General features: G+C 46.8%; 1 protein-coding gene across 1 annotated transcript in view; it reads left to right on the forward strand.

The window, feature by feature from the left end:
• The window catches only part of LOC143275981 (uncharacterized), a 16370-nt gene extending 3456 nt beyond the window's left edge, over positions 1–12914 (forward strand). The window contains exons 2-5 of the mRNA XM_076580341.1: positions 959–3651; positions 5723–5941; positions 6614–6942; positions 10687–12914. Of these exons, the coding sequence (XP_076436456.1) occupies positions 1018–3651; positions 5723–5941; positions 6614–6942; positions 10687–11485 (3981 nt within the window). The 5' untranslated portion in view covers positions 959–1017 and the 3' untranslated portion in view covers positions 11486–12914. The remainder of the gene's footprint in view (positions 1–958; positions 3652–5722; positions 5942–6613; positions 6943–10686) is intronic.
• Positions 12915–14307: the final 1393 nt, after the last annotated feature.

Raw genomic sequence — 14307 nt, forward strand, 5'->3', positions numbered from 1 at the left:
TGTTGAACTACTATCCCCCTTTTTAAAAATTGGAACAATTATTGCCTTCGTCCACTCTTCTGGATACGTGCCCTTATCAAACAAGATGTTAAGCAGTTTTGTTTTTAAAAAATGTTCAGCAATAATTATTATCAGTTGATTTTAACATTTCTGCCAAAATATTGCCCTCACCACAAACCTTGCCTTTTTTAATTTCCGATTAACATCTGCAACTTCTTGTTCTGAAATGGCATGACTTAGTTCATCAGATATATTTGAATCCTCTGGTTGCAATTCACTAATGGCTTTGCTATCAGTTGTTACAGCCTCGTTCTGAGTAAAAAAAAAAAAAAAAATGCCGAAAGTGTTCAAACCATTCATTTTCTTTAATGTCTTTACACACTCCTATTTTCCTTCTTCCAGACACTTGTTTTGCTTCTTTCCAAAACAGTTTGCTCTCTTTGCTCAGTGATGCAAGACGTCCAGCCTTATCACGCCAGAAACTGACTTTCTTTACCCAAGACAAATCCTTATATTCTTTGTAAGGGCGTCTAGGTTTGAGATCACGTGACAAGTTTGTACTCTACGTCAGTTTCCATTCATAACATTTTCCGGCATCAACCAGGTCAGACAGACATAGACACCTACAGTGTTGATCTAGTATCATTCCTGAAGGTGCACCATAAAGTAGATGGCACTCACCTGTGTGGCCCCAGTCTGTCCGTTTGCGTCCATCGTCACACTTTACTCTAGGCAGGAGTCATTCACATTCCGAACAATCCCACAATGATGTAGCCTATGCTTCAGACTGGGCTCCACTCTACTTTCACTCAGTCATAAATCCGCAATGCTATGATCATTTCACCACGTTTTTGAATTGGTTGTAAATCAATATGTAAAGTTTTTAAATAGTTTGCAAATGTTTAGATAATGTCCACAATCAGAAATCATTTCATGATGAAATTCTTTCTGATTGCAGTTTCTCACCGTAGACCATCAGACGTGGAGTTTCAGCTCCAGGAAAATTGAGAGAGCGAGATGGAGTGCAGATGTCAGATGGCAAGTGCTGCAAATGAGAGGCCTCAGCGTGACGGGAAGATGACAAAACTGGCACGGTTTCTGAGGAGAGGCCACAAGGCAAGACAGCCAGACGAGCCACGGGAACCTATAGACCTCTATGAACGACTTCGTGACGATGACTGGGATTCCATTCTGTCGTCCAGAGTGGAGGACGAGGACATCTTCGTGGCCTGCGAGCGCGCAGTCAAGGAAAACGACATGCCAGCAGCTCTCAAGTTACTGTTCGTTACGTCTGACTTCTTACAGTTCCCTCGCGATCAGTGTTCTGGTCTGTGCCGAGCGTGGGTATTCATGTTCACTGAAGTGTTGACGAACCGGGCTGACATGGCCACGGCAATGGACATGCTGGTACATGCAGAGATGAACAAGCGTTTCAATGGAGAGAAGATGCTCTTGAACCTCCTGATCACCGCACTGCTATCCTTTCCAACGCCATCCACTGGAACCAGTCTGGCTCAGCAAGTGGTGGACTGGTGTCAGAAAGAAGGGATGTATTCTTTTGCATTCGACATTGCTTTGAACTCGGGACATTTTCAGGAGGCGTACTCCATCCTGACCACCATGAAGAACGTGAGCAAAGAGCACGTGATGATGCTCCAAGACGTGGCCTCACAGTCTCAGTTTGTCAGCTGTGCAAAGTCCTTCGTGGATTTCTGTCTTCTGAAAGGAAGTTCAGAGTTTGCGTTTTCACTGGCCTCGCGACTAAAACTGTGGACAGTGATAAAGGAGGAGGTGGAGGCTGGCGTGAGGTCGCCGTCACTGCTGCGTCAGGCTCTGTCACAGTGTGTTGTGGAGGAGAAGTGGGACATAGCCCACGTGCTTCTCGGACACCTGTCTGAGAACGATGTCAGGGAGGAGCTGATCAGCATCCCCAAACCCTACAACGTCAGCACAGTCACCGATCTGCTCGTTGAATTCCAGTTCGTTCCTGCAGCCATACAACTGGCATGCTCCTTTGGGAGGCCTGGCAAGGCAGCACAGATCATCCAGGAGACAGGGTTTGTGATGGATTCGGCGTTGTCTGTCTCTGTTGCCAATGCTTGCTTTGATAATCACTGCAGTCCTGAGGAGTTCCTGGGAATAGCTTGGGACAAGGATTTGTTGAAGCATATTCTTGAAGCACCGAGACAAAATCCTTTCTCTGAGAACCAGTGGAAATGTGTGCTGAAATTCCTGGACACTGGACTTCCCCGGGAAATTGTCACAGAGTTGATAAAGAGAGCAGTAGAGGAAGATGCTGCGTGCTTGGATCATTTCATTGACCGAGGTGTAGACAATGCTTTAATGGAAATCGTGTTGACACACGAACCTGAAAAGTATCTAAGTGAAAACCATTTGAACTGTGTTGTTAAGCTCCTCTACAAAGAAGCTGGAATCGACTTAAAAGGCCTGAAAAATGTTCTCACAGGAGAAGCTGTGTTGTCAGCTCAGACTCGAAACGAAGACATGATCACAACAAGAGAAGCAGACAGATTAGTCCTGCAAAGAACAGATTCTGTCCACAAACATTCAGATGAGCAAGGTCCAAGCAGACAAGCAGTGTCTCAACCAGAAGAGGACTGGTCAACAGCTGTGCTCCTTATCCAAGGACACTCAACCCCTCCATGGTGGTATGTGATGCGAGCAGCTCAAGTCGCCAGGAGGAGTCACCATATCCGTCAGCTGGCCATCCGAGCTGCTCAGGAAGGTCTGTGGAACTGCTTGATTTGCCTGGCCATTCAAGGTCTTCATCAGCACCCCCTTGACCTGCTTCTCCCACTTCTCCACGAACACCCAGAGACACTCGTGTACGACTACCTGCTACAGAAGGAGCAGCAGCTTTTGCACAGGGACATTTGGTGTTTCCAGGAGGGCTGGAAAGAGTTTCGTCACGACATTGACATCCTAAACCTCCATTCCCGGGACCTGTTGGAGGAAAGGCACAAGATGATCTTGCTGGGAAAGGCCTTAGCCACAAGGGACTGGGGCGCCTTGATGAGTTTCTCCTTCATCGATCTGCCTCTGCCGACAAGAAGAGCGATCTTCAGAAAGGCCATGGAGCATCAGCAGTGGCTCCTGGCCGGAGAGATGTTCCAGCAAATCCCGGACAAAGCCAAGCCGCTCACCTTCCAGACTGCCCTGAAGGAACTGACCCCAACGTCGGAGCAGCTGTACAAGTGGATGGTGGAAAACGGCTTGTACAGCGCGTACCTCGCTCCAGAAATGTTCGCCCACTCGCTGGAACAACTGGACGAGAAGGAAGCCACGCCGCGCCAGGCTGAGAACACGCCCAAACCCAAATCTCCCATGTGGAAGAGGTTCCTGAAACCCAAACCCAAACCCAAACCATCGCACGGGTTCCAGCGCCCGAACAAGGCAGTGACTGCCGAGGAGAAGGATGAGATAACCTCAACACAGGGCGAGGTGGTGCAGAGCGCGGCGGTCAAGGGGGACTGGGGGCTGGTGATGAAGGTGTACGAGGGGGGGATGGGGGAGGCGGTGAAGACGGCGGTCCTTCAGGAGGCTCAGAGGCAGGACCGGTGGTCGGTGCTGGCGGCACTGATACGGCGTGACCCCGAGGCGGACATCTTCTACACGCCGTGTGCGCGGGGGGTGAGGACTGGGGTCACGGCTGACTTGACCCCTTCTGTTTCTTCTCTGTCTCTCTCTTTCTCTGCCACACTTTCTCTGTCTCTCTCTGTCTATCTCTCTCCGTCTTTATGTCTGTCTCTATCCATATCTCTCTCTCTCTCGATATATATGTATATATCTTCATTTCTTTCTCTCTGTCTCCCTTTCTTTCTCACCCTCTGTCTCTCTCTCTCTCTCTCTCCGGCGTCTTTCTGTGCACAGTTTGGTGATTATTCATCACGACCTTGGCAACGAGACTGCTGACTCCCTGGCAATGGAAGGCACTACGAAAGAGCAGATGGACAGGTCTACCAGCTACTCTGAATCCAGGACTATCATTAAGACCAAGCTGCAGAACAAGTGGAAGCAGCAGCATCCACGCCACAACAGAGCAGACCCGTACTACCCGCTGACTCGTCGAGAGCAGGTAGCCATTTTCAGGCTCAGGACAGGCCGCAACCGCCTGAAACACCACTTATACACGAAAGTCCGTATCGGCGACACAGAGTAGTGCCCCTGCAGAACAGGCAGCCAGACAACAGAACATCTGCTGCAGTCCTGCCCGCTCCACAAAGCGCTCCAAGAGAAAACCTGACCCAAACCAATCCCAGCGGCCCAGAAGCTCTACGGAGGACTGGAAGACCTGCGACGTTCTGCCGCCTTCGTCGAGAAGATGGGGGAATCCATCTGATGATTTGATGAACGAGACATCAACATTTATCACACCGTGCATTCAAGTACTTTCACGTCAGTTCATTGAACATTTCTTTCCAAACGTTTATTCCTCTTTACTGAGAGCGAGGATTAGAAATGACAACGCTTCATAAAAATTGTAGTCTTCCTTTCCAATTTACCTTCATTAATAAAGCGGTAACTTGTGTTGTTGGCAATGCCGCGTCTGTGGTGGGTAAAGAGGATGAGTATTTTAGCTGTGTTCATGATTGATGTGCTACAGCGGTACATTAATCACGTCCTGTGTAATTTGCCTTCTGAGAAAGCAACGAACTGTTTCTTCCCTCCCGTCCCTGGAGAGTATTGACGCTACAAAGCTTCTTCAACTGAAACCTAGTTTGATTGCCGAAGAGCACAGAGCTTAATCCATTCAACACCGGGGAGTTTATATCAGGCTTCCATGCCGTATTGATGCAGAAAATAATGCAGAAAATGTACCGTTGTTCCTCCATATTACGTGTGGACACATCCGGAAATACTATAGGAATTAGTTCCCTTCCTTTACGGTTTATGTATATGTAGGAACGGTAAAACTTTTTATGAGACGAATTTTGACGCCAGAGCAATGCACGACCGCAAAAGACTCTGTCGACTGACGCGTGTTCACTTTTGATAGAGTAAACGGACAATACATATATATATATATATATATATATATATATATATATATATATATATATGTATATATGTGTGTGTGTGTGTGTGTGTGTGTGTGTGTGCGTGTGTGTATGTGTGTAACATATCTATATTTATCTATCTGTCTATCTATCTATATATCTGTGTGTGTGTGTGTGTGTTGGTTTTTTTGTTTGTTTTTTATGTGCTCTGTGTGATTTACCACTTGGTCATTTGATATTTCAAAATTTGATTCTTGCTTTTGGACATGTTTCTTTCTCACTTTCATTTTTTTGTTCTTCTTTTTAGAACAACACTGTTTTAGATAATACATAACGAATTATTCTTGCTTGCTTCGGATTTATTTACTTATCCTGCGTAGTGACCTCCTTCTTGGGTAGAATGGCTGTGAATGGTGGGTTAATCGGGAAATAAGGATGTATGTAGTGTGTTTTGATTTATTTTCCTTTTACTCACTTTTTGTTTCATTAGTTCGAGTCCCTCTTTTGGGACGAAATCTGGATGTACAAAAAAAAAAAAAAAAAAAAAAAAAAAAAAGCAAACGTGTTACTTGCTTTACTATTACTCTCGGTGATACATATTTCATCATGTCATGTCTTTACTGTGTGTAGTTGCATCAGTTTTGTTCACTGCTGTATTCAGTGATTCACAGTTGTTGTTGTTTTTCCCCTCTGTGAACGCCCAGTTACTGGAGGAAGCAGTCGGCCATGGGGCCTGGTACTGTGTTGAAGTATTGGTGGAGCGACTGTGCACAGAGGACGATCGGGATTGGCTGTTTCCCTTCGCCCTCGGATTGGCCAGATGGTCGCTCGTGCTCACGCTCGTGAAGAGGGGAGTGCGCGCGCAGTTCAGGAAGGAAGCGCTGCTCACTGCCGCAAAGCAGAACGAGTGGATGTTTGTTGTGGTAATGATGTTACTAAGTTGTATGTATATATATATATATATATATATATATATGTGTGTGTGTGTGTGTGTGTGTGTGTGTGTGTGTGTGTGTGCATATATATGTATATGTATATATGTTTTGGTATTGTCATTCTAAAGATACAAAACAGAAGGAACAACGACACACATAGTATGTATACACACACACACACACACACACACACACACACACACACACACACACACACACACACACACAGATTGCACAAACAAAACAAAAACAAAAGTAAAACGCATAAAAGAATCCGAAAAACACTGCTGAGCAAAATACATTTCCACATGAATTGAAAATCTTGCATTTCCCCGCACTCCCACCCTTCGGTTACTATGTGAATAATGTTATTGAAATTAATGTGATTGGTGGTTGTTATGGTAATGATGTTATTAAACCATTGAAATAAGGAATGAGATGACAGGAATTGTGTGTGTGTGTGTGTGTGTGTGTATTTGTGTGTGTGTGTGTGTGTGTGTGTGTGTGTGTGCGTCGGTGTGTTTATGTGTGTGTGAGTGTGTGTGTGTGTTGGGAGGGGACAGGTATGCATGCATGTGTGTGTATGCGTGTGTATGTGCGTGTGAGCCTGCGCGCAAATATCTGCTGATAATAATCATTCACTTTTTTCATCCCACAAAGGACTACACGCTTCACATAGTCCAGACGTCCCCAGAAGAGCTGAGCGCGGACATGAAGATAGCCGTCATCCAGTCCTTGACCCGCATGGCCATAGCGCTGCAGCCTTCACCCCCTGGACCATCGACCTTCGGCCTTGACATCCTCTTTCCCACCAAGGACGCGGAAGGGGGTCAAGGTCATGGTCAAGGTCAAGGTCAGGACGACGGCGCTGTGCGGGGCAGTGTGGAGGAGAGAGGGGAAGGACGAGGTGGGCAGGGTGAGGTGGAAGAGGGCGGTATGGAAGAGTGGAAGACTGATGACGGAACGACGGTTCTTCAGGTGGCTGCGAGGTGAGTGAGAATGCAAAGTGCAAGGAGGGCGATTTTCTGGCATATCATTTATGTATATACATATGTGTTTAAAAAAAAAATCCCACTGTATATGTATTTGTATATGATTTCCGATTCATGAATGTATCCTTGATGTACTACCTCCCCCACTCCTCCCCCCCCCCTCTCACCCCCACCCCACAGTATGTTTTGTGACCCCGGTTCACCTGGTAACATACACACATTCTGTTGTGTTCATTCTTCAGTTCAACGTCTTTTTGTCATGATTAATTATTGACTGGCGGGGGCGAAAGGGTGTGTTGATGATGATGATGATGATATAGATACTTATACAGCGCCTATCCTCGGCTGAAGACCAAGCTCTGAGCGCTTTATTAACAGGGAGTCATTTGCACAACAGGCTGCCTACCTGGGTAGAGCCGACTGAGGGCTGCCATTGGGCGCTCATCATTCGTTTCCCGCGTCATTCATTCACGTTTTAGTCACTCGCGCGCACGCGCGCGCACACACACACACACACACACACACACACACACACACAGCCATACAGACATGTGACGTTTTTTACGTTTTGATTATTTACCCCTGCCAAACAGGCAGCCATACTCCGTTTTCGAGGAGGTGCATGCTGGGTATATTCTTGTTTTCATAACCCAGCGAACGCTGATTGACATGGATTACAGGATCTTTTAGGTGCGTATACACACGAAGGGGGCTCGGGCACTAACTGACAGTTTCAGTTTCAGTAGCTCAAGGAGGCGTCACTGCGTTCGGACAAATCCATATACGCTACACCACATCTGCCAAGCAGATGCCTGACCAGCAGCGTAACCCAACGCGCTTAGTCAGGCCTTGAGACTAACTGACAGGTATGCACATATGGTGACTTGGGAGATCGGAAAAATATCCACCCTTTACACACCAGGCGCCGTTACTGAGATTCGAACCTGGGACCCTCAGATTGACAGTCCAACGCTTTAATTAACCGCTCGGCTGTTGCGCCCGTTAGTGGCGAAGAAGAAGGTGTAGAAAAAGTCATGAGGGTGTGGGGATGGAAGAAGAGGAAGAGGAAATAGTCGGTGGATTAGTTGGTTACTGATTTACTCGGGCTGTTCTTTAATATCCGTTTTGTAGACTGTATACAGGCGTTTGTTTCGATTCATAACAAACAGGCCATGACTGGTCCAAATAACTATGTTGTTCAAAACCATGGACTGTGAAATCAGTTTTAAAAAGAAAAGGTGGGGGGAGGAGGGTGTGGGGGGCAGAGAGAGAGAGAGAGAGAAAAAAAAAGCTCCTCGAAAGGATCCCTTAACGGCCTTTGACAACCCATCAGGGCAGTGAATTCATGTCCACTGTGTCTAGGACTCGGTATAGGAAGGTGGGGCCCAGTCCTCTCCTTCCACCGTTTTGATTATTTCACCTTCCTCAGACCGAACTCAGGCACCACTGCACTCTCCCATGGATGCAGTGAGGAGAATCGGAGTAGAGCGTCTTCCCACAAGGACACAACCACGGGCGCAATAGCCGAGTGGTTAAAGCGTTGGACTGTCAATCTGAGGGTCCGGGGTTCGAATCTCGGTAACTGCGCCTGGTGGGTAAAGGGTGGAGATTTTTACGATCTCCCAGGTCAACATATGTGCAGACCTGCTAGTGCCTGAACCCCCTTCGTGTGTATATGCAAGCAGAAGATCAAATACGCACGTTAAAGATCCTGTAATCCATGTCAGCGTTCGGTGGGTTATGGAAACAAGAACATACCCAGCATGCACACCCCCGAAAACCGAGTATGGCTGCCTACATGGCGGGGTAAAAACGGTCATACACGTAAAAGCCCACTCGTGTGCATACGAGTGAACGTAGAAGAAGAAGAAGAAGGAGTAGAACGTCTTTCCCCCAAGGACACAGCCACCATGCAGAAACGGGGCCTCGAATCCTGATCCCTCGCGCTGGGACTATTTGTATTTGTATTTGTATTTCTTTTTATCACAACAGATTTCTCTGTGTGAAATTCGGGCTGCTCTCCCCAGGGAGAGCGCGTCGCTATACTACAGCGCCACCCATTTTTTTGTATTTTTTCCTGCGTGCAGTTTTATTTGTTTTTCCTATCGAAGTGGATTTTTCTACAGAATTTTGCCAGGAACAACCCTTTTGTTGCCGTGGGTTCTTTTACGTGCACTAAGTGCATGCTGCACACGGGACCTCGGTTTATCGTCTCATCCGAATGACTAGCGTCCAGACCACCACTCAAGGTCTAGTGGAGGGGGAGAAAATATCGGCGGCTGAGTCGTGATTCGAACCAGCGCGCTCAGATTATCTCTCGCTTCCTAGGCGGACGCGTTACCTCTAGGCCACCACTCCACTATACGGCGTAGGGGCGCGTCCCCCGGGTGGCGGATGGGGGAGCCCTCCCTTTGGGGGTTGCACCAAATGATATGGAATAAGGTGCCGTGGACCCACATAGTCTAGGAGAAGGACAACTCTGATTTCAAACCCGTACAGATGGAGTCCGACAGCCTCAGCAGGCTGTCCTTCCAAGAGAAGGAAAACTCCCAAGAGAAAACCCGGCCAACTGTAGACTGTTACCGGAACAGGAGATCACCGAAGACGGCGCCACAGTGGCCTCTCTAAGGGGAGTGATCTAGTCAAAAGCGGCTGTGCACGCACTCTACGACACATGGAACCCTGATCACTTGTGAACACTGGAACAGATGTCCAACGTCAGATCCTGATTCTTCCACGTACGGTACCTCAAAAGAAAATCGAGTATGATAGTGCAAACTAATAAATAATAATAATAATAATAATAATGGATACTTATATATCACACTATCCAGAAATCTGCTCTAGGTGCTTTACAAAAACGCTTTGTTAACATAAAACATTACATCTATGTTACATACACACACCAAAATGTGACTACACACACACACACACACACACACACACACACACACACACACACACACACTGCATACATACATTTAACAATACATGTGTATCTAACAGCTACTGCTAAATAATCACCAAACACGTGCAGCAGCAAGTGAACGAACCAACGAACCAGCCAAACAGCCTGGCAACCAACCAACCAACCAGCCAACCAACCAGCCAACCAGCCAGCCGGTCAACCAACCAACCAGCCAGCCAACCAGTCAACTAACCAGCCAGCCAACCAACCAGTCAATCAACCAGCCAGTCAACCAGCCAGCCAACCAACCAACCAACCAACCTGCCAGGCAACCAACCAAACAGCTAGCCACCAACCAACCAACCAACTAACCAGCCAACCAACCAACCTGCCAGGCAACCAACCAAACAGCTAGCCACCAACCAACCAACCAACTAACCAGCCAACCAACCAACCTGCCAGGCAACCAACCAAACAGCTAGCCACCAACCAACCAACCAACTAACCAGCCAACCAACCAACCTGCCAGGCAACCAACCAAACAGCTAGCCACCAACCAACCAACCAGTCAGCCATCCAACCAACCAACCAACCAACCAGCCAGCCACCAACCAGCCAACCAGTCAGCCATCCAACCAACCAACCAACCAACCAACCAGCCAACCAACCAGCCAACCAACCAACCAACCAACCAGCTAGCCACCAACCAGCCAGCCAACCATCCAACCTGCCAGGCAACCAACCAGCCAACCAGTCAGCCAACCAGCCAGCCAGCCAGGCACGCAGGTAACGGCTGACAAAAAGACGCTTATCATTTATTGTGTTTGTTTCAGGATGCGCCTTTGGACTGTCTGCAAAGTGCTGCTGCACTGCGGTGGCGCCAACCCACGCCCCTCCCCCACTCCATCCCACCCCCATGACGTCATCCTCTTGGCTTTACACGACGACCAGCTTGACGTCCTCCACATGCTGCTGGACTATGACGTCACAACCGACGTCATAGATCAAGCTCTCCGGGAACTTCTGTTGACGCCGTATCTAAACCTGCGCGCTGACGTCGGCATTTCTCTCCTTCGCAAGCTGCTGGACAAGAGAAGGAAGAGTTCGTCCTCGGCCAAGGAGGAGACCCTTTCATCTGTGTCTGCTGACGTCATCACAGAGTCTTCCGGCGTCATCAGTGATGTCAGCGATGACGTGGCAATGCTGCTGCTGGAACAGGTTTCCGAAGTTCTGGAAAGGTCCAAGGCCAGGACTTTTCAGGCGAGCGTGTCACAGGCGGTGGAGCATGGCCAGCTCCGTATGCCTTCTTTTCTGTCCGGTGGTCAAAGAATCCGCAGAGGGGAAGGGAAGAGAGGCTTTTTCTTTACGAAGCGTGGCGGCGGGTCAGGTGGCGGTGGCGGCTGTGCAGGTGTAGTGGCAGCAGACAGTGGAAGCGCTGTACCCCCAGTCGGTCCACGGGTGTGTTTACGGGTGGAGAAGGCACCCCGCGCCACCCCAGTGGCTCGTCTACTTTCTTCTTCTTCTTTTGTCTGTCCTCCTCCTCCTCTTCTTTCTCCTTCTCCGCCAGCGGCTGTTTCTCTTCCGTCTCCTTCTCCTTCGTCTCTTCCTCCTCCTCCTCCTCCTTCTTCTTAGCCCTTTCTGTGATCCACCAGGTGCTGCTGATCCTTCTCTTTCTCTTCTGTCTCTCTTCTCTTGGGGTCTTCTCGTCTTCACGAAGGAGTAGGTGATGCAGACTTGTTGCTGTTGCTGTTGTTGTTGTTGCGGACGCGTTACCTCTAGGCCATCACTCCACATCGGAGTCTATAATGCACTTTGCCATTTGCAACGCTCCAGTAAAGTTTGCGCCCAATCCAGTCCTGGTTGTGGACGTTGTTGTTTTTTTGTTACAAAGTCTTAGACTGTTATTGGTGATTGTCTTAGAATTCTGTCCTCTGTGCGTACAAGCACGCAAGACCAACAACTTCAATTTTTTTAATGTCAGTTTGGACGTTCAATTATTGTGAAAATCGTCAACTCTAACGCTGATATATCTCCATTGCTTTTCTCCACTTCAATGGTTCAGTACAGTTTGAACAATCCTCGTTGTGGACACTTTTGTTAACGACCCACAAACAATGTTGTTGGTCTCTTTCTGACAACACCAACTTCAGAAAAAAAACAACGTTGAGTTTTGAACGACAGTTTCAGTTTCAGTTCCACTTTCTCAAGGAGGCGTCACTGCGTTCGGACAAATCCATACACGCTACACCACATCTGTTGAGCAGATGCCTGACCAGCAGCATAACCCAATGCGCTTAGCTAGTCAGGCCTTGAGTGCATGCTTACATATTTGTGTACCTATGAAAGTGGATTTCATTTTATGTAATTTCGCCAGAGGACAACACTCTCGTTGCCATGGGTTCTTTTTCAGTGCGCCAAGTGCGTGCTGCACACGGGACCTCGGTTTATCGTCTCATCCGAAAGACTAGACGCTCAGTTTGATTTTCCAGTCAAACTTAGGAGAAAGGGCGAGAGCGGGATTCGAACCCACACCCTCACGGACTCTCTGTATTGGCAGCTGAGCGTCTTAACCATTCTGCCACCTCCCTCCCTCCCTCCCTCCCTGTTATGAACACTCAATTAGTTAACATAATATACATGGCATACAGTACGCATCAGTGTTCATCTGGAACTGTTGCCCGTACCGACCTCGAATCTTTGCCATTGATTACTTTCATTTAGTATATAGGCCTGTGACCCAAATTACGATTATACCATCTGAATCTGACTCTGAACATCATGCCAAAAGGGGCCCTCCAGTCACAGAACCCAGATCATTCAGTGGTGAACCGTCACTGGATCAAAATTCAAACGCCTAATCGATTCTGCCAAGGTGCCCCCAAACCATCGATAATCAGAGTTATAGGTAGTCATTCGGATGAGACGATAAACTGAGGTCCTGTGTGCAGCATGCACTTAGCGCACGTAAAAGAACCCACGGCAACAAAAGGGTTGTTCCTGGCAAAATTATGTAGAAAAATCCACTGCGTTAGGAAAAACAAATAAAACTGCACGCAGGGAAAACAGGGATGGCGCTGTTGTGTAGCGACGCGCTCTCCCAGGGGAGAGCAGCCCGAATTTCACACAGAGAAATCTGTTGTGATAAAAAGAAATACAAATAAATAAGTTCTCGTTTATTAAGAGAGAGGTGCGCTGTCGTCATAGTTTGAACGGGCAATGTACAGAATGGTATTGTATATACAACAACAACAACAACAACAACAACAATCGTGACAAGAACGAAAAACACCACTGACAACTTTCGATTTTCCACCAATGGTTTTAGTATCTGAGTTACAATGGAAATAAGTTTATTTATCGCATTAATTTTGTTTACTGTGATGTTCATTGATCGATTTATTTCATCTTTCAGATGATTCCCATTTCGTTTCTATCCACTATATATTATAATCACGTTTGTTTGCTTTACTATTAAAACTATTTCTGCGTCTCAGGCCTACGAGCCTACCCCTGCAACCTCTGTCAATTTATAACTGATCCTGCTGTTGCTCTGGTAACCACTGCAGATATGAACTGCTTCTATTAAACTCACTCAGTACGGCCAGTCCTCTCTTCTCCTCTACACAGACCCCTCGGATGTCCAGTGGGTGTCTGAATGACCCAACCTTTAGCTTCCGTCGTCAGAATTGTGGTATTCTTTGTCAACATTCACGTCTTCAGTATAAGAGCCTTCCGCTTGCAATATTTTGATGATGGTAATTGGGGTGAAACGCTGTTAACGTCGTCTCTTTCGCCGTTCGTATGGAGAGAGCAAACACAACTGCTGCTGTAGTGTCCACTACCACGACTGATAACCATCGCGGATTCAATACCCAACTGCCCTGAAAGTGGTTGCCATGTCAAAGAAACCTGACTGCCGTTTGTTTTGTTGGAGATGTATCAGTGGTGTATATATTCACCAGACTGAGTGAATACAATACACTGTGTCTGTCAATTTGAAAACGAATTGGTTTGTGAGTTTCAAACAAATGGAGAGTTGTTTTTGTTTAGTTTTGTTTTTTTGTTTGTTTTTTTTTGCGCGCGCACGCACACGCACACACGCACATACATACATTAATTGATTGATTAGTCAAAAAAAAAAATATATGTATATATATATATATATATATATATATATATGTGTATATATATATATATATATATATATATATATATATATATATATATATATATATATTATACACACACACACACACACACACACACACACACACACAATTTTCACTGATCAATTCTTAAACTGTGTACATTGTACTGGATCGTCAGTGTTTTACGATGTTTTTGAACAGCACATTTACTGAGTTGTAACGTTTTCCTTCTTTGTATTAAGTACACTACAGGGACTGAGCGAAATCATACCATGACACTAACTGACTTGTTTTTTCTGTCCTGTC

The sequence above is a fragment of the Babylonia areolata genome, chromosome 31 (assembly GCF_041734735.1).
Source record: "Babylonia areolata isolate BAREFJ2019XMU chromosome 31, ASM4173473v1, whole genome shotgun sequence".
NCBI lineage: Eukaryota > Metazoa > Mollusca > Gastropoda > Neogastropoda > Buccinidae > Babylonia > Babylonia areolata.